Raw genomic sequence first — 18,687 nt, 5'->3', positions numbered from 1 at the left:
ATTTTTTTACATGAACCCGATACAAACAGTCGAAGTGATACAGATTGTCTAATAGGTAAGTTTGCGGCTGGTGTAGCGATTTACGGCGTTGCCAGAGGAGCCCAGTCCTTTCATTTCCAGCCCCTCGTCACCTTCTTCCAACATAGAAGCATCGTCGTACGCAACACCTCCTTGCGTATCGCCGGTCCGCCTTACGGAGAAATTGATTGGATCAGAATTCGAGGAGAAACCACCGTTGCCTTTAGGCAATGGAGTGCCTTTGGAAATGCCGAGGCCGACGCGCACGACAATCAAAGAGAAGGTAATGCCAATACAGGGAGATATCTGTGTGCCCGATTAGCATCTTTGTGGTCCCAGTGAATAGAACAAAGGAGCATTGGAACGCACCAGCTGGAAGAAGAGAAGGGACGCTGAGATGGCGTTGGGCACAGCTTGTGTCACCGTTTCAATGATCATGAGAACCGTGTAAATCGCTCCTGACTCGATGACAATGCGCATAATTGGGTATAGCGATTTGCGACTGACACCAGCGACGGAACGTTCTACGTGATATAGTCTGAAAGAAATGAGTGCCGTGGCAATCACTGTTTGCCCGAGGCTGAGAGCCGGCACAGCAGTGGACCAGTGAGCGAGGAGGAGTAGATTTGCGAAATCGACAGGATTCCTAACTCCATTAACTTCCAACTGGATAACACGGATTGCGCTCCCTGTCAGGGCGTTAGCGAGAAACATAGGGTTGTCCGTCCTGTGGCGAACCTAGTGTAGCAAACCATAGAATTGCGTTCACCACCACGAAGGACCAACGCTTTCCCCACACCACCCAAACTCTGTACAGCTTCTCAGTGTCAGTTATGGTGCATCAACAAAATAAGACATCACCCACCATGACAGCATCAGCCACCAGTATGTTGGCCATGCACCCACTGAGTTGCAGAGCGTACGTCCATGTCCCAGCGCCGGAAAAGTAGATGTCGGGTGTAAGGCCAGGCGGGGTGAACAGAAGTCCAAGGAGAAGCCGATTGCACTCCAGAACCGTAACAAGGGTGGTCAAAACGAAAATGAGGACAGAGGCAGTCAAGAGGAAGTAGTTAACGTGTTCTTGTCTGCGTCGAAATAATATATGGATGCTCAGACCGAACAAGGCACAGAAGAATCCTGGCAGGGCCGTTAGAAAACATCCAAGCCTAAGCTGCTGTAAACATACCGTACAGGCCGAGGGCAGTGAGCCCACCAACGAGGCTGTTGGCCGCCGTGCCAGGCCCGGCAGACGTGACAAGAGGAACGGAGGGAGGAATGAACGTCGAGTTTGGTGACGAATCCATCGTCTGAGAGTACAAGTCGCCTACTCCCAGATTTTAGAGGGGGAGATCCTGCCATTAATAGTGGTATCGCTCTACACGGAAGCAGAGATTTGCAAAATCAACAAGCCGTCTCCAGAGGAACGCTGCCCGACACGACTGTATGCAGATGAGAAATGAGGCCGGATCACCAAGTTATCCAGAATAGTTCTGATATGGCGGAAATTGGTCCAAAGACAACAATTGAGAACTTGATGTGTGCCAGTTGGCACTGAACGCGCCCTTAGTTCCTGCGGTGGAAACGGGGGTGAAAAACAAGCCTATTCATGGACAACATCGAAGATTGATGTGCTTCAGGGTCTGAATCGCATTCGCTCTTGCGGGCCGAGATTTCGCAGACCGTTGAGCGCTGGTAAGCGAGGAATAGTTGGCCGGTGGTCCCCGATAGAATCGCAGGCGGATTCTCTTGTCAAGGGTCCAATGATGGTGCATTCGCACAAAGTTGGGCAGCATCTGGCAAGCACATCTAAGGAAGGCACAACTGTCGAAGAACGCGTGCCTAATTTTCTCAGTGTTACCATCATCGCCTTGTGCCATTTGGCCCCATGTGATGGATTAGTAACTAGATGGCTAATCCTGTGCCTGTGCCCCATCCAGTACCACCTACAAGATCCCTGAGTACCAACACGCCCCTGTCAGCACGTCCCACCGCGCCCCAAACTCGGTCGCGTTTTCGTTCACGCTCGGACTTAATGCCTTCTCTCTCCGCGGACCGCTCTGCACGCGCAACGTTCCATGGTCTAGCCACCTCCCGCGTGGCAACCTCTTCCTCGCGCTCTAGCCGTTCGATTAGATTGGCGATTGTGCCGTACAGGGTCGAGAGCAGCGATGTATAGCAATTCTGCGGGTCGCAATACCACAGGAAGAAGGATCGGGCAGGTTCTCGTTGTGGTGTCTTTGGGACCTGTTGCAGTGAAAGGAAGTTTGCGGACTGCAGGGCGGTAAGAGCCGCTCGGACAACAGAGGCCTGCATCAAGGAGATTTTGGCAATCTGAGCGCTGTGTGAATGAGAATTTCCGGAATGATAATGGAGTCCGGACCTGTCTCTCGTCCATCATGGTTCCGCCCCAAAGTACGCCAAGAACTCGGCCAGCGCCGTCACCCCATCTTTCCCTGACATACCCCTCCACGAGCCGTCGCCGCATCCTCTCGGCGATCGTCTCGAATTCCACCTGCACCTTGCCCTCCCCCCCTCCACCTCCGGCAAATCTGGAGGTGAAGGCCCCTGCCTGCCCTGCTGGCGTTGGATTATCAGAGGCCGACAGAGCGAGAAGATACTGCTTCAGGGCGCTTGTGGGGGCAGTGGAAGATGAGGGAAGCTTGAGCCCTGCTGACAGTAGAGGAGCACGAGATGTGGCGTTCGAACCGAACGACGAGCCTCCTTGGAGAAACGTCGCGAGAGTGGGCGTGGACACGGGAGACGACCGGACGTCGGACAGACGAGGGTGAGTATTCGGGACCGACATAGCAGCTTCGAGAAGAGCACTCATCACGGCACCGAAGGAAGGGTTGTATCGCTCCGCAGCGCCAGTTGCGAGGAGCTATATTCAGGACAGTCAGATAGAAACATCTTCAATTGAGTGGCGCAAGGCATACTGTGTCTCGCAAATGAACGTTGAACCTCTCGTAGTTCACTCTAAACCAGACATCCTCATCAACTACTTCCTCGTCCTCATCATCTCGACGTGGTTTCTTTCGTCCCTTGCCACCTGTCGTGATGGGTTTTCGCTTCAAGCCGGTGGTCTGACCCTCTCGTTCCGTTCTAAGCCTATCTTCAACGCCGTCACGAATGCTCCTTAACACTTTGGCAGATGGGATCTCTTTGAGTTTTCGCTTCTCGATTTCTTCCCATGCTATGATCTTGTCCTTTGGAGAGGTATGCAGGAGGCGAGATGTGGGCATGAGATAGCGAGAAGTGACGAGAGCATGAAACGTTGATCGATGAGAGATCTTTTCTGTAATGACACAGATGAGCCAAGTAACTCGAAAACAGGAGTAACCGTACTTTTAGGGGCATTGACTTCAAGTAAGTCGAGTACAGCAGGGAGTCGTAATTTGCCGTGATCTAGAATACATCTAACGATATCTTTCGCCTGTCTATTATCAGAAATGATAGATTGCGTTAGGTCATGACTACGCACCTCATCCCCGAACACGTCTGCAGCAATCTCAACAAACTTTCCGAACCTCAGTCGCATGCATACTTCCTCGACGTTCACCTCATAGAAAGTATCGCCTCTAGGTCCTTCTCCGTCTTCTCCATCGCTCTCTGCAAACCAAACAACGTTGTGTTGAATCAATACAATTAAACAGGCGCGCACAGTTCTCGGCTTGAGTCTGGTGAGTCGGGCGATTAAGGGCAAAGGCAGGCGCCCGCGAGACAGTAAGACGCGTCCAATTTCATAGCACGGTCCGCCGAAGAAAGTTTGTAGTATCTGAACACAGAGATGCGTCGTGGGATTGTCTGCCATGGCGTGTCCCGATACGAGTGCTATGAGAATAGGCGGTGAGGAAACAGCATGGGTATTGCTGAGTGGATGTTGATGTGCAAGTGGGTGTTGGTAGTTGAAAGATTGACCCCTGCATGACACAGCCACTGGAAATACTTCGTTTTCTGGAGAAAAATCCAATGGACGAACGACTTTCCCGTGCTTGTCATGACAAGATAATAGCATCAAAGCGTCGATAATTGTATTTTTGATGGCTGCTCAGTAATGAATACGGGGTGAAACATCATTAAGACGGCTTGACGCGTTCATCGGGCGCCACAATTACAGAAACGTTCTTTCTTCCTCTTGAACGGTCTCTCCGAACATCCCAGATGGCGTGTATCGCTGTTGGCTATGCTGCTTTGAAGTGTCGTACGAGAAGGCGGACATGATATGGTGGACAATTTCACTTGGATTGACAAACTACCGCATAGAACTGGTACGGAAGCCGGAGCAAGCTACACATTCAAAATATTCGCAGGACAACCTTGTCGGATTTTTCCGACTTTATTAATTTAAAACAAGAGCACATAGTACTCACTGGAGGCCTTTGCCGAGAGCGAGCTGCTCGGACTTGAGGAAAGAGAGGGTCAGAGCGTTGGCGGGCTCGTTGCCGGAGATGGACTGGCCAGCGAAGGCGAGGATGGGGCCAGCGACGGAGAATGTCTTGCCGGTGTACTTGGCGTCACCAGCGCCATTGCCGAAGGGACCTACGACGAGTCTCAGCAACGGATGACAGTGGAGAACTGATCTGCCTTACCTTCCACACGGATATTGCCGCTGGCAGTGTTCACGATGACGAACTTCAGGTAGCACAGGTAGGGCTTGTTCTGGTAGTAGCCGGGCAAAGTGGTCTTGCCGGTAACGCAGACGAGAACCTCATCGTCTATGATATGGTTAGAAATCAAATCTACCGAATGTGTTTGCAAACATACCGTTGAAGTTGATCGTAACATTGGGCTTGCCAGTGCCGAGGTGGTTGTCGGCCTTGGTGCTGCCGTCGTTCATCTGGTAAGTAACCTCCATGCCGTCGATCAACCAGCCTGATAGAAAGCATAGGAGTTGAATTCTCATTTTTTCATAGAAGATTGAGGCCTTACCAGCCATGAGGCGGATCTGCTTGATGCTCTTAATCCCCTGGGTGTTGGGGAAACCACCGACTACGCATTACCCCAATTAACAAAATCACGTTGCAGCTGAGCGGTTCGTGGGACTCACGGGTAGTAGCATCGTTGAAGGCAGCACCCTCGTGCACACCGAAAGAAAGAGTCTGGGTGAGGTTGGAGGCCATGATGAGTGAGTTGAAGTTCGAGTGATTGAGTGAGGCTTGGATGGCAGGTGTGGGTTCAAGTGCTCGATGGGGGGACGACCAGGCCAAAATGCCCTGTATTTATACATCTCTGAGAGTCGTATTCGCTCCAATAGACATGAAGTGCTCCGTTCGTATCTTCAGCACTATACTGGAAACCGAAGTGTGACGACCTCCAAGAGTCACCTGAGCGAGGAGCAACCAGACATGGACCGCCGACCATACTGGTGCCCCACTAAAAGTTTATTCCGATGTAGAATACTTAATGATGGGATGCTCATAGTTGCTATTTCGAGCATGTGAACGTGCAGCGGGAGGTCCTACAGTGCTTCTAGCGCAAGGGTTTCAAGAAAGCAAGGGTCATCTGGAAGGGCTAAATCCTGGACTGCCGGAGAGAACAAGCCTTCCGATCGACATTGGCGCGGATATAGAAGGAGGTTGATATGATATCTCCCAGATTCTAAGTCTGCCCGGACTGCCTTTCGGATGTTGTAGCAGTGCAGCACAATGGTTGGGAGCCACCTCGTCGCCTTCGACTTCATCCCCATCCAGCAAAGCGGTGAGGAGCTCATAGGAACCAGCCGAACAAATAGCTGCTTCTGAGCTTTTCCAAGCTTCAGTAATTCAGACCAGTCGTTGTTGAGTTAATCCCTCAAGGTGGCTTGTATGATGTCGAGAGGCGATCTGCGCCACATTAGCCTTTCGTGCGGCCGAAGAACCAAACAAGGGTCGATCTGGGGAAGACAATCACAGCCACAAAGGAGAACACGGCCCCACGTTACCCATGCGGCCAGGCTGCTTGCTGTACACGAGGCTGCAGGCCAACGGCATCGTGTAGATTATCTCCTGTCCATGGCCTTGGTCGATACCGTCCGACCTGATATGTCACTTGAACATGCCTGACTGGTGAGGAAGCCCGTTCTCGCTGTTTCGATTCGAGGATCATCATCATGGCACTGGTTTCGCGTTCCCGAAGATGGAGCATTAACCGCCAATGCCTATTCGGGCGTTATTCTGCTGGCCCCTACCAGGTGACAATGACTGACACTGCCAAGGACCCAACATTCCGGATAATCGCGCTCCTCACCCAACCGCAACAGGTTCATGTCCGGAGCTCCAACTTTCCGATGACTCTTTTGTGGTTCATGCTGCCCCAGCCAAGCTAGGGCAACCCCTGCGTGGGCACGCGTGATGTGGTCCGATTCCAGTCTATACGGAGCAAGATGACGATTCCTTGTACCACCGTTTTCCTTTGCTCGGTGTTTGTTCGTCTAATACTAGCGGGATTCCCCTTATGAGTCGCTGTTTCCAGCAATCACCCACATGAATAGCACACAGGCAAGGAGAATTGTTCCTTGTATTGCATCTGCTCCATTCCCCGGTATATCGGATGATATGGAGCGTACCAGTCATAGAAGGTTCATTCATTCTGATGAAGCTAAGAGGAGCGGTGCCGCACAGTCGTCTCGGGGCGGAATCAGCCGTTTGGGGGGAAGGACCAAGACCGAATCACCCAAGGTGGGATACGGGGTACATCCGGCTTGAACCATCTTCAAGGAACGCGGTGGTTGTTCGGAACAGGCAGTTGCGTTTGACACATATACAGCCAGTGACTTTGAGAGCGCGTTCATCGGGGAGTCGGGTGGCATATCCGGCTAGAGATGGCTTGGATTTCCTCGAGTTACAGGCTTGAGGGTCGTGTGATTTTGCGATGCGCCTGTTGAGATAGTTCACGTGACAATGGTTGAGCGGCCTAGGCCGCCTTATCGAACGCCCATATGACTCGGCATTATTGGGCAGTTATCCATTGGCGAAACATGATTCGAAGGACAGTGGTATGTACAATCTCCGCCGACAACCGGACGGTGCAATATTAGAACCACCCGAAAGTACGCAGGAACGATCGTAGCGAAAACTCTATCAGCACGTTGCCGGTCTCCTGCTTGAGCTGCTCTATTTTCTTCTCCATCTTCTCGACTTCTCGGTGATTCCCTTGTGCAGAACACAACTCCAACCGTACAGCGTACACGGCTTGCAGTGCGGGTTTGGAGCGTGTGTTGTCGGCCAAATCCTGAGCTAGGTGGATCCACTTTTCCGCCTTAGTGAGCCTATTTTCCTTCACATCAATGCTGGCAAGGATCGTCAATCCAGCGACTGCCATCAACTTGAGCAGTTTGAGATGGCCGAGTTCCTCGAGGAAAATCTTCGTTCCTTCCTCAAGGTGATTTCTGGCGAGTTCTGTTTTCCCCAGTTGTCGATTGACGAATCCAAGAAAGAGCAGAACAGAACCTGAGAGTTCTTTGTTGCCTTCCTCCCGGGCAGCCGCTAGGACCTTCTCCATAGACTGTATCCCATCGGGAATCTGATTTCTGCGGCAGGCGATCTTAGCAAGCGAGAATTGCGTCACAGCGCAGCCGATCTCGTCGTCCACGTCGGTCTTCAGCTTCAATGACTCCTTAAGCATCAGCTCCGCTCGATCCAGCTCGCCTCTTCCAGCATACAGTTTGCTCAGGCTATCGAGGCATTCGGCAAGCGGACGCTCAGTTGCGAGCCCCCGCCTAATCTCCAACGCTCGAGTATACCGTGCTTCGGCCTCCTGAACATGGAACTCAGTGTTGTCTAAGTCTCCGAGCAGCATCAAACTGCGTGAGATGACGAGTTGGTCGGGCTGCGCCTCTCTCAACTTAAGCGACCACTCGGCGTGCTTTCTGGCCTCCGGCAGCTTGTACCTCAGCCAATCCGCAAATGCCAGCCCTTCGAGTGCCTCTGCCGTTCCGGGATCGAATTTGAACGCCTGGAAGATACCTCTCGCCTCTCCAAAGTGGGAGATCGCAGAGGGGACCTCGCGTCGCTTGAGCGCGATCTGGCCAAGGCGAAGCTGGCAGCGCGCGACGCCGAAGGTTTGCAGCCCGTTCGATGCAGCTTTGTTGTACATGTTGAAGGCGGTCTGAAGTTGAGATTCGGCAGCCTTGTACGCATCGGCTTGCGAGAGCCCGTAGGCTATCCAGAGATGATCCTTTACGTAGGTAGAGGCGGGGCCTTCAAGCTCAGCGGCTCGTTGTGCAAGAAGTCTGGAACCTCATCAAGGCCAATAATGGGCGAGGAAGGACGCGAACGTACTCGTTTTTGGAAAGTTGCTTAGGGACGACAGGCACCACCGTCGCCGCCTCCTTGGACTGGTCCGGCTCCAGCTGTACCAGCAGAGTTCAGCATCGGCCAGGTCATTCCCTATCATCAAAACTCACCCTCCAAATTATGCTAACAAGATCGATCTGCTCATTCGCATGCTCCACCGCCTTGCCCGTATCCGTAGATCCAAACCGCCCACTGCCGGATTTTCCAACAAACGCCAGCTCGTCGAGCACACGTCGATATGCCCTAGGAACAGCTCTCGCAAGCTCGGGAAAGGAAGGTAGGAGCTCACTCCTCCGTTTTGCGCAGGTTGTCCTCAACATCTAAGGACTTGCATCTTGTTTCGTCCGACAGGAGCGCGGTTACCTCCTCCAGCAGGCGCCGGGCGCGAGCGGCGACGAGGAGGCACTCTGCAGTCTGGTGGCGCACTTCCCGCGCTTGCCGTTCGATCTTTTGCAGGATAGAGATTATACTTTGAAGCAAGTCAGCCACGTTCATTCTCGAGATAGTTGGTGTTCAAATGACGTCGGAACAGGCGCCCGTCCATTTGAACGTGACGTCCCATGATCGTCGAATCGTGGATGAATGCCGGAAATCGCGGGGGTCCAGCTCCAGGGTTCACGTTCGCACATAATCGGGCGAAACTGAGAGCGTTCAGTCGCAGCAAAAGTATATTCATGACCTCAGTTGTCTACAACGGAAAATGAAAGGCACCGCCAAAGTAACCCACTAGTAATCAAAGTTCATGTTCTCCCTATCCTCACTCACAAGTCTTCCATATTCCAAGAACAATCTCCACTGCAATGAGCAAACGTCAGCCAACCTCAACCGCGTTCAGACACAGGCACGCACCTGATACGCCACCATATCCTCCTTGCGGAACATTGTCAGACTCCAATTCCGCCCTGCTTCGGCAATCTTCTGCGCGAGATGATCATGTGCCCCCTCCCCACCCTTCGCCACGTCCCCTCTACCCAGCCTGTCAGCCCGTCTAACTTCCCGAAACGAGTGCGCACGCACCGGAAGAACGTTAGCACGTCGTACAGGTCGCTAAAGTCCATCTTGAGCGGTACATAATGCACCCAGGGCTGAATCTTATCCATATACCATTCCGGGAAGATCGTAGCTTTGAGGAGCATAGAGCGTGTCGTCAAGAGCCGTTTGAATCGTGCCGACCAGCCGTTCCCGTCCACCTGTTCCAATCTGGTATGAGTGATTTCCGATGCGGGTGAGGTGAGACGCACGTCAAGGATGTACTTGTACTCGTTCAGCTCGGTTTGGGTACGCATCCCCCTCCAATCAAACATCTCCCTCATCTCCTCACACGCGCCAGCTTCGCACTGTATCGGTTCCCTGGTGAACGCCACATCCGCAAGCACGCTGTTGAGCCAGCTATGCCTGCGTAGTACCGGTTCTCCCACAGGCTCGCTCTCCCCCATAGGCCGGAGGACACCCTGCGACCCAGTACGGTTATTGAGCACGCTGACCATGCGCACTCTTTGGCTGGCTTTCCAGGGTGTGTGGGGGTTGGCAAGGATGCCGGTGTTAGAACCCCGCCAGACGATCCTCTCGTCAGTCTTGTTCTCCCAAGCAGGGTCGAAGCCTACGTCCTCAGTCCACATCTCGCTCGCTACGGTGAGCACATCCCCATGCAAGCCTTCGGTCTTGCACATGCCGAAGAGGAGCCGGTGGGCTTCCTGCGGACCAGGACCACGGTCATAGTGCCCCGAGAGGAAGCCGACGGTGTGCACGAGCTCGGGGTGCGTGCAGGGGTTCATCGACTCCCTGTGTGAGTAGATGAACGTCTTTGGATGAGGGGCGGGGATGGGGACGGGCGGTGGAGGGGGAGGAGATCTCCGTAGAGGCGAGCTGTTGGGACACGCCCCGCCCCAGCCGAGGTAAGTCATATCCCCGCGCTTGAAGACGTCCATCGCTGTAGTATATCAGCACCCTCTACTCGCACCCTCAACGAGCGACTCACTCTGCCCTGCGCGCGCCCGTACGCGCCTCTCATTGTACAATTCCCAATCAGCAAACTCCATTGGTACATCCCCAGCGCCGAACGTGGCCTCCCAGTCACCCGTAGCAAGTACGATCTCCCTAGCGACGTTCGTCTTCTCACCGGTAAGTTCGTCAGTCCACGTCTCCCCAAATCCCTGGAGTATGTCCAGCTGAGCCTTGGCGCGTATCATCCCGATCTCACGCTCACTCCCTTCGGCCAGGTTGGCCGTGGCGAGTGCGATACTGCCGAGGGCAGAGGATGCGGAGAGGGTGTACGTCGCTGGCGTGGTGCGGGTTAGTGCTTGCAGTCGGCGGAGAGAACGAGGCGTGTATGCGTAGAACATCTGCAGATCGGCAAGTATCTGATCATACTCGTCCGGAAGCTGTATGTTATGCCTCTCAACGTAGGCCCACCTGTTATACCGGTCAGCTCCATCTACAACCAATCCTTCCACGCACCACTTGTCGAAACCCTTCGGCGGCTTCCGCCCATACCTGTGCCTATACTCACCCACTGCGTGCTCCAGAGTCCTACTCTGCCTGCGTAACTTCTCCTCCCACTGTTTTTCTGCCCAGCTAATCAAGTCATACACCGGATGCCTGCCGTACGGGTTCACTGCCAACAATCCATTGGGTAGCCAGAAATGGTCCTCTGGCTTCTCCTCCCTCATACCGGGTAGAAGGGTGCCACGTAATCCAGGGAGAGGCACAGGAACGGCAAGCTCGTCCGTATCCGGGTCTTCGTCCACCCCTTCCCCAGGCTTGGAGAATACTCTACTTCCCAACTCGTCTTCCAGCTCGTCCGGGTCTTCGGCGTGCTCAAGCGCGTTAGGGTCAGGCCAATAAGGTCTTTCAGCAGGTAAAGACTGTCGCTGGACCCAAGGTAGGACGGGTGTGTACCGCTGCATCAGCCCTTCGTGGGACGTGCTAGAGTCGGAGGGAGACCGTAGTTTGTACAAAAGGAAGAGAATGACCCCGAGTAGGATCGCAGGTCGTGCCCAGCGCTTCCTCCCCACACCGGCTTTGATCCAGTTGCGAGGCCAGAGCGTTCGAGAGGATGCGTAAGGAGGTGGAGCGTCGGTGGGGACGAGGGTGGACTGCTTGTACTTGTGCCTCCCGTGACGGGTCTTCCCTCCCGCTGGGGCTGGGAATGTAGGAGCACCCGGAGAGGGTGGGGGGGTGCTGTTATGCGCTGATGGACGGAGTGACATGGACGTTGACTAGCTGTGCTCGAGGGGCAGATGTATGCGCCCAAACCAGACGTCAGACGAGGATAAACAAAGCATGAAGAGGTGCCATGACGCAGCAGATGCGTCACTTCCGATCTATGTTTGAGACAAGACATATGCGCGTACAAAGCTTGATAAATAGCATGAGACATAGTCATCATCGTTAGAGGCAGACCAAGAGACAACATCAAGCTCGGACATCAGCCGTTTGACCGCGCCAGACACCGTCGGACATAAAAGACCACATTAAGTCCGACACAGTTTCTCAACGCTGATCACGCCGCTTTTGCGACTGCTCCTCGTATTCATATGATATTCTCATAATATACCGATTCCGTATCTACGCCCTTTTGGAAGAGAGTCGGGCTGCATATGCTCTCCCGCACACAAGCACCAGTGATTGCCGACTACCTGTCATCCGGAAGCCAACTCCAACCTCGTGATGCTGCGTCAGTCCGGCGTCTATCGTACCCAACATGTGCAAAAGCCGATGCTCGGTTTCGAGAGGAGAACTGTTTCCATCGACTGCAGAGTTGCTGTTCAGGGGATGGAGTGAGATGCGGAGATTTGCGTAGACCCATCTGGAGAAGTAGATGAGGATGAAGTAGTCTTGACAAGTGGATTTCTAGAAAACAACAAATCCATAGACGCGCAGAGGAGCTCGGTCGATTATTGCTTAGATATCATGTGCTGGCACCAAAGCCCCCGTGTGGGAACGGAAAAAAATAAGATGCTCTCAACCCCAGTTCTGGAAAAATCTGCGATCTCCTCTCCATTCGAAGAAAGAGGACAACCCTCAGCTATACAGATTTACGCCACATGCACCATTCTACCGGAACCCACTCGGATAGGGCACTAGTACTTGCCCTCCTGTTCAGGCACACAGCCTCGAGCGCAAGCGCTGATGGCCCTATATAGGATTTCTTCCGTCCAGAACCGGGCGGTTCCGATAGTTGGTAGTAAACTCGTGCTTCGCGCTCACCCCGCGAGCGGCAAGAGACACATGATTCGTACCCCAATTGTTCATCTAGGAAAGAGCAACAAACCCACCCATGGTTGTGAGGCCAGCCTGCGTAGACGCTCGAGATGTGCCCTATCATGCCCAATAGGGGAGCGCTTGTTCGTCCTTCCGAGGGATAATCGCCGCTCGTCCGCTGAGAGTGGTGGAAGAGGGCGGCCTGCAGAAAGGTACAACTTCTCGTCCCAGTCAAGAGTTGAATCCAACCGTATTGTTTCAAGGACCCCACTATGGCAAGCGGAGCTGGCGACGCCGCGTCTACCACTGAAATCCCATTGATAGACACGACAGGGGCATTCACGTTCAGCACAATAATTGGCAACTGGACCGCGACTGCACTCTATGGTATGCGATGAGTTGGCGTTTCGGGTCAGGCAGAGGAACTCACATGACACACAGGCTTGTCAGTCGCGCTCTTCTACATGACGTTGAACATCATGTGGAGTCGGCGAAATCGAGGTGTCAACATCTTCCTCTCCGTTGCGAGCGTGCTGCTCTTCGCGATAACCACGACGAGCATCGTCCTAGAATGCAACCATATCCTTATCGGACTCTTGTATACCCCGGGCATGGGGAAGGATATATACTTCGAGAATGTTGGGAATCCGGTGCAGGTCGCGGAGAGCTCGATCGCGCTCTTCGTCATTATCATCGGCGATGGGATCATGGTAGGTCGCTGGTGCTGACAGCAGAAGACATGACTGACGCGTCTGGCAGCTGTATCGCGTCTGGATGGTATGGGGAAGACGCTGGCAGTTCGCTGCCTTTAACGTCTTGTTATGGCTTGGGACAATCGGTCAGTATCGCATACAGGCGCCAGCATGATAATACTAACAGCCGAATGCAGCTTGCAGCATACGCACTGTTCAGCTCCAAGCTGCATACATGGGCGACCAGACCAACATCGGCATCTTGATCGATGAAGACAACTGGACGATCGCGACTGTCGTACTCAGTTTCTCGCAAACGACGGTCGCAATGGGATTGATCACATATCGGATATGGACGATCGACAGAGCCAGTCGGCAAGCGAAAGGCGACGCAAGTTTGCTGCCTGTGATCAAGATCGTCGTCGAGAGCGGGAGTGTGTACATGGTCTTCCTACTTGCATATCTTGTTGCCCTTGTACTGCAGAGTCCTGCGCTCCTATTCCTGAACCAGGTTGTCAGTAGTTTCCTTCATCATTGCGCATGCATGTGCTCACCGAAAGAATTGTAGACATCCCCTATCACCTCTATTAGCTTCTTCCTCATCATGGTCCGTGTCGGGCTAAGCAAACAGGGCACTTCACATACGACAAATCCAGTTCCCAACCCAGCCAGCTCATGGGCAGCATCGTCGTCCATCAAGAATGGATGTACCGCCGAGATGATAACAGAGATGAACTGATGGAGATGGAGGACGGGCAGGGGATGAGGATGAAACAGTTGAAAGAAACGGATTACCTAACTGAGGAGGAACGACCATGAGCGACGGACATGGATGGTCGACTGAAATCTCTCTACCCTGGAGGCGCGCAAAGAACCGCAACTTTCGGGCGCCAGTTGGCATGGGTTATTGTTGTGTTGTCTCTTTCGTTCACTCAGAAAATGTAACAGTCGCGCACTTCGTCCGCAGGCAGATAATCAGTATCAATACTTTTTGACTTTCAAACAACAGTAGCCTGCCCTCGTGTGTGAGACAAGGCTTATGGCAGCAACGAGCGGACGCACCTAGGATAACGATACGCTGAGAAACGACTGCAGTTATGATCTTCTCATCGCTCAGACTATAGGATGAACACATTATCCAGTCGTGAAAGTGGCCAGCACAGAGAAATCGTAAATGCCCAGCGTCGGATGCCGGAGTTGTCATCGAGGTCGGGAGAACGTTCATCACCACCAATCCCGTACACGTCATCCTAACTCTTCTGTCCATCCGCGTACAAACATGATAAATCAAGTTCAGCTAAGAAAGTCATAGTACAGCGTTGAAAGTCCACGTAGAGGACGATGGTTAAGAAGGAAGACATGTTGTTGGGGTCGGTACCGAGCCGGACAGCGTACGGATATAAGCGCCAGATATCTCCGAACATCAACGTGTGCTTTCCGGAGACCGGGCTGGGGCAGCAGAGTTCACACACTGCCAGGATCCATTTCTAGGTTCAACAGCTGAGAACTTTGGGAACTAAATTATCCTATGATCATGATTCATTAAAGCCTCTCTTGGCATTTTGTACAACAGTGACAGTCCTTCTTTTCGTCCCCTTCTATTCCACTCTCCCACGGCGCATCTCCGCCTTCGCAAATGCCCAGGACCCGATCCCACCCGCAACAGTAACAGCAGTCATGACACCCACAAATATCTGCATCTTCCCAAACCCATACATGCCGTATATGCCCGAAAGCGGGGGTTCGCCAGGCGTGTACAGGGTTGCAGAAACGATCGGGCCGATGATAGCGGCGACGCCTCGTAGAGCCCCTAGGTATCCGGGTATGACCCCGGCCGAGAGCTGATCAGAACCTGCGTAAGTTGAGCGATCATGTGCGGGAGAAACGAGTTGACACTTACCAAATACGGCAGCACCTACGGGTGCGAAGATGGATGAGAAACCGCCAGCCTTTACGCGCGTCAGCATCCATATCCAAGTCATGTATATCAGAAGGCATACCGTAAACCCAAACACGATCACGAAAGCGAAGATCATGCCCAGGTTGCTCGCGAAGCCCCAGATCAAGAACGCTGATAGTGTCGAGCCGATACCTGCTACGATGATGGCTGCGTGGAAGTGGAGTTTGTCGCAGAGCCATCCTAGGAATACTTGTCCTGTGCACAGTTTAGTCAGAAATTAATCCAATTTCCAGCGAGTACCATACCAATCAGGGTACATATGTTGAACACAGACAAAACGAGTTGCCCGTCAAGCGGCGGCAGACCGAGGGAGGTAGTGTAGGTAGGGATGTAGATCGACACGGGGAAATAGCCAAGCGCCTGTATGAATACGCTTGCGGACTATCATTGTCAGTAAAAAGAAAGCAACATGGAAGAAGTACATGTTTTCACTCACCACAACCGCAAGAACAGGATTGACAAACCGCGACCAATTGATCTTCCTATCGTCGCCCTCTTTCAGCCTAGCCGGCGGATACCGCGGCCTCATAAAGTATATAGCAGGAGCCATGACCAACGTGAACGCCAGTGCCCAGATCCGAAGTGTCCACCGGAACCCGAGATGCTGGAGCAAGACACCGATTATAGGGGGGAAGATCGCTCCCCCCGCTCCGGTGCCGCAGAACATGATCCCGCATGCGAGGCCGCAGCGTTCTACCCACCATTGGGAGAGCCACAGGAGTGCAGGGCCGTAGAATACTGCTCCGGCGATTCCGGGGATGATTCCTTGCAGGAGGATGAGGTGCCAGGTCTGGATGTGAGAGTAAGAGGACGCCGGGTAACAAGGGTAGGGAGGGGACGGACCTGGGTCGCGAAGCTGGCGCTGATAAGACTCACACATTCGATAGCGAGGAAAACCCAGAGAGCTAAGCGTACGTGCTGCGGATACCGCTTAAGCAGGGGCATGAGCAGGAAGCCGAGGATGTACTAAACGTCATCAATGCGAGTTCGACATCTGAATCTGAGGTATGTGAACGGACCTGAGTCGCCAGGTAGGTCGTCCCGATCGCCGCGACGGAAGAAATGCTAGAACCCAGAATCGGGGAATCATTGGACGAGGTATAATAATTCTGATAAGTGCCAAAGGCGACTCGATCCCCCAAACGAACGTCTCTAACACAGGGGTCAGCCAACAAAGTGAGACAGAACGGGTCGGTGTCGTACCTAACGCCGTAGCGGAACCGACAAAGATCCAGGCCTGGAGCCCGCCGTCTACCGGGGGCAGCCCAACACTCAAGTCCGATCGGGAAGGAGTAGCCGATGACTCGATTTCCTGCTTGTCCAGAATGCTAGTTGGCGGAGGGCCAAGCTCGAGACGTGTTGTATCCATGGGCGTGATCGAGTCTGTCGGGTGTGCACACCCTGGGGGGCTTTATTGTATGCTCACTTACGTATGCAGTACTCGTCCTCTTTCATGTTCTGCGCTACCTAGGAAGAGGATAGCCACACCAGGTGGTGCACACCCATTAGTCCGGGAAAGATCTTAACCCGCGAGGGTGGATCGCGACGCGAAGCAAGCTTCAGTCTGATGTGCCGAGAGAAGAATAAGCAAGAGGGTTGCCACCGACGTACGTAGACAGCGTTTGTCGGACAAACGGGGAAGCGTCGTCAGATCTTGCAGGAACGGCGACCGTTCTGATCCAACGGCCGTAGCATAGATCATGCGCTGGGTGAATGCCGAACTGCTCGCATGTGCAATAGAGCGACGTAGATGGAGATCTGCCCGAGGATGGCGAACAGCCGTCCCCCCCAGTCTGCAAGCCCGAGTTCGACATACAGTAGTCGGAGTGCAAGTCCGAGAAAATCCTTCCGCGGCCTCAGGGCGATCCCCCGGATCAGAACTGATCGCTTGAGGTCGATCGGGCTATTCATTCTGCACTAGTACTGTCAGAAGGAGACGATCAACTTGAATAGTCCGATCACTGTCGAAAGCGAAACAAATTCGACATAGTGACAAGTCGGAGAATATGAAGGACGAGTGTATACGTATAAGGCGACCTGTAAAGTGGAAATAGAAGAAGAAATGGTCTATCGACATCGGCGGATCAAGGCACAGCCTCGTGCCATCATCGATCTTGTAAAGCATGTGATTCCATCGCCGTAAAAAAGTTAAGATGCATCAAACATCAGCCGGTGCCGTCCGAGCATACATAAACGCGCCCAGCTGACACTAGTACTCCTGCGTATCAAAAGTGCGGTATATCAGCTCTTATGCATGGCGTGAACGCTCGAGCGAGAGTCTGCGACTCGATTCGGGTTTTCGCAGAGGTCTTCATCCTGCACTCGAGGATTCCTGCGAGTTCTGTCTTCGCTAGTACTGACACTGATACTGGTACTGGTACTGGTGGAGAGTGCACGACAGAGGAAGGTCACATGACACCGTCGTGGGCTCCGGGCGCACACTTCACGCTACTGTATGTCGCACACTCGCAGGATGAGGACCGGCTCGCTCACTCACTCACACACAGAGAGAGAGGCTGCCGCACTGAGGGGAGCTGATAATACGTCGTGTAGGTTCTCTCAATCTGATGTCCTAGCCGGAGGGTTGTCAAACGCGGATCAGCGCCAGCTCGCCAGCTTGCAGCAACTCTTCAAGTACTCCCGTGAGTGGGATATCACGCTCACGAATACGAATCATGAGGGCCTGGTTGACCCTACCTCTTGCGAGCCCAGTGTCAGCCATGGAAGGAGAAACAGAGCTGCGCCGGTGCAGGATCGGTTGTGTTGTGTCATACAAGGATGACGGTGCCGGCGAGGTAGCGCCGGTCGTTGGAGGGATATAATACGCGCATCCGGGCTTGGTTCATCTTCAGCAAATCATCAAATCAGCAAATCATAACTTTCACTCGAGCGACAAAGCCCGCACCTGCGGTAACTCTTAACGAGACTGTACTGAACATCCATATCCCATACTACATGCAAGATGTCATTCGAACTCGTCCCGTTCCTCCAGGTATTTGCCATCGCCGGCGCTGCTTTCCTCTCCGGTGCGCTCCTCTTCTATAGCCACTCTCTCGAATCCCACTCACTTCTTCCCAGGGTACATCACCACCTTCTCGGTCGGGATCCCGCATATCGCGCTCGCGCCCCCCCTGCTCGCCGCACGGCAGTGGGAAGACTTCTACGACCGAGGCAAGCTCAGTGCGCCCTTTATCGGGCTCTTCTTCTCCCTCCTCTTCGTGTACATATCCTATTCCCTCGGCGGGCCTTTCACTAGCTCTCTAGCGGCGCTCTACGCCCTCGCTGGAGCAGCGACAGTAGGCATCATCCCCTGGACACTGGGAACGATGCTCCCGATGAACACGAGGCTGCAGGCATATGCGGCGATGAAGGAGTCGGAGGTGCAGGGGGAGAAGGCGGAGAAGAGCGCGCAGCAGGAAGTGAGGAGGTTGTTCGCTGCTTGGACAATGAATTCTATTCGGGCGATGTGGCCTGCTCAGGGCGCGGCCTTGGCAGAGTGGGCGCTCTTGGGTTGGTGAGGACTCGGATGGGATGGAGTATA

General features: G+C 53.5%; 8 protein-coding genes across 8 annotated transcripts; 2 read left to right on the top strand and 6 right to left on the bottom strand.

Annotated features, from left to right (window-relative positions):
* Positions 1–48: 48 nt before the first annotated feature.
* Positions 49–1,322, bottom strand: DACRYDRAFT_110811 (uncharacterized protein; the record flags this gene model as incomplete). The annotated part of the gene is made up of 5 exons (XM_040769130.1): positions 49–324; positions 388–707; positions 757–835; positions 884–1,155; positions 1,205–1,322. 5 exons carry the CDS (start codon positions 1,320–1,322, stop codon positions 49–51), a joined length of 1,065 nt encoding a protein of 354 aa, XP_040625267.1.
* A 598-nt stretch (positions 1,323–1,920) lies between these two features.
* DACRYDRAFT_57600 (uncharacterized protein) lies at positions 1,921–3,829 on the bottom strand (the record flags this gene model as incomplete). The annotated part of the gene is made up of 5 exons (XM_040775456.1): positions 1,921–2,349; positions 2,399–2,899; positions 2,955–3,308; positions 3,359–3,451; positions 3,500–3,829. The coding sequence occupies 5 exons, from the start codon at positions 3,827–3,829 to the stop codon at positions 1,921–1,923; spliced, it is 1,707 nt and encodes a 568-aa protein (XP_040625266.1).
* A 415-nt stretch (positions 3,830–4,244) lies between these two features.
* DACRYDRAFT_24432 (uncharacterized protein) lies at positions 4,245–5,186 on the bottom strand. The gene is made up of 5 exons (XM_040773679.1): positions 5,066–5,186; positions 4,948–5,007; positions 4,783–4,890; positions 4,608–4,733; positions 4,245–4,557 (listed from the first exon to the last, which is right to left on the bottom strand). The coding sequence occupies exons 1-5, from the start codon at positions 5,136–5,138 to the stop codon at positions 4,385–4,387; spliced, it is 540 nt and encodes a 179-aa protein (XP_040625265.1). The 5' UTR covers positions 5,139–5,186; the 3' UTR covers positions 4,245–4,384.
* A 1,470-nt stretch (positions 5,187–6,656) lies between these two features.
* Positions 6,657–9,040, bottom strand: DACRYDRAFT_24417 (TPR-like protein). The gene is made up of 3 exons (XM_040773678.1): positions 8,830–9,040; positions 8,617–8,780; positions 6,657–8,568 (listed from the first exon to the last, which is right to left on the bottom strand). Exon 3 carries the CDS (start codon positions 8,089–8,091, stop codon positions 7,030–7,032), a length of 1,062 nt encoding a protein of 353 aa, XP_040625264.1. The 5' UTR covers positions 8,092–8,568; positions 8,617–8,780; positions 8,830–9,040; the 3' UTR covers positions 6,657–7,029.
* DACRYDRAFT_90924 (uncharacterized protein) lies at positions 9,018–10,960 on the bottom strand (the record flags this gene model as incomplete). The annotated part of the gene is made up of 6 exons (XM_040776983.1): positions 9,018–9,086; positions 9,141–9,258; positions 9,309–9,481; positions 9,533–10,221; positions 10,252–10,703; positions 10,749–10,960. 6 exons carry the CDS (start codon positions 10,958–10,960, stop codon positions 9,018–9,020), a joined length of 1,713 nt encoding a protein of 570 aa, XP_040625263.1.
* A 1,318-nt stretch (positions 10,961–12,278) lies between these two features.
* On the top strand, positions 12,279–14,025 carry DACRYDRAFT_96555 (uncharacterized protein). The gene is made up of 5 exons (XM_040777384.1): positions 12,279–12,876; positions 12,925–13,204; positions 13,254–13,332; positions 13,384–13,700; positions 13,755–14,025. The coding sequence occupies exons 2-5, from the start codon at positions 12,959–12,961 to the stop codon at positions 13,923–13,925; spliced, it is 813 nt and encodes a 270-aa protein (XP_040625262.1). The 5' UTR covers positions 12,279–12,876; positions 12,925–12,958; the 3' UTR covers positions 13,926–14,025.
* A 759-nt stretch (positions 14,026–14,784) lies between these two features.
* DACRYDRAFT_110807 (MFS general substrate transporter) lies at positions 14,785–16,515 on the bottom strand (the record flags this gene model as incomplete). Its single annotated transcript, XM_040769129.1, has 8 exons — positions 14,785–15,038; positions 15,087–15,135; positions 15,187–15,341; positions 15,392–15,527; positions 15,583–15,936; positions 15,990–16,112; positions 16,166–16,296; positions 16,350–16,515. The coding sequence occupies 8 exons, from the start codon at positions 16,513–16,515 to the stop codon at positions 14,785–14,787; spliced, it is 1,368 nt and encodes a 455-aa protein (XP_040625261.1).
* Positions 16,516–17,379: 864 nt separating this feature from the next.
* On the top strand, positions 17,380–18,664 carry DACRYDRAFT_24413 (uncharacterized protein; the record flags this gene model as incomplete). The annotated part of the gene is made up of 4 exons (XM_040773677.1): positions 17,380–17,599; positions 17,654–17,992; positions 18,109–18,225; positions 18,296–18,664. Exons 3-4 carry the CDS (start codon positions 18,109–18,111, stop codon positions 18,662–18,664), a joined length of 486 nt encoding a protein of 161 aa, XP_040625260.1. The 5' UTR covers positions 17,380–17,599; positions 17,654–17,992.
* Between the last annotated feature and the right edge of the window lie 23 nt (positions 18,665–18,687).

The sequence above is a fragment of the Dacryopinax primogenitus genome, assembly GCF_000292625.1.
Source record: "Dacryopinax primogenitus strain DJM-731 SS1 chromosome Unknown DACRYscaffold_19, whole genome shotgun sequence".
Classification (NCBI taxonomy): Eukaryota; Fungi; Basidiomycota; class Dacrymycetes; order Dacrymycetales; family Dacrymycetaceae; genus Dacryopinax; species Dacryopinax primogenitus.
Note: the sequence above shows the minus strand (reverse complement) of the source record. Positions and strands in the feature narration are given on the sequence as shown.

Excerpts from the sequence above, each read along its gene's own strand:
- DACRYDRAFT_24417 (XM_040773678.1), bottom strand. The coding sequence starts at position 8,091 with ATGTACAACAAAGCTGCATCGAACGGGCTGCAAACCTTCGGCGTCGCG.
- DACRYDRAFT_96555 (XM_040777384.1), top strand. The coding sequence starts at position 12,959 with ATGACGTTGAACATCATGTGGAGTCGGCGAAATCGAGGTGTCAACATC. Across the intron at positions 13,333-13,383 it reads GTTATGGCTTGGGACAATCG|CTTGCAGCATACGCACTGTT; the intron begins GTCAGTATCGCA and ends AGCCGAATGCAG. Across the intron at positions 13,701-13,754 it reads TCCTATTCCTGAACCAGGTT|ACATCCCCTATCACCTCTAT; the intron begins GTCAGTAGTTTC and ends AAAGAATTGTAG.
- DACRYDRAFT_24432 (XM_040773679.1), bottom strand. The coding sequence starts at position 5,138 with ATGGCCTCCAACCTCACCCAGACTCTTTCTTTCGGTGTGCACGAGGGT. Across the intron at positions 5,008-5,065 it reads CTTCAACGATGCTACTACCC|TCGGTGGTTTCCCCAACACC; the intron begins GTGAGTCCCACG and ends GGTAATGCGTAG. Across the intron at positions 4,734-4,782 it reads TGTTACGATCAACTTCAACG|ACGATGAGGTTCTCGTCTGC; the intron begins GTATGTTTGCAA and ends ACCATATCATAG.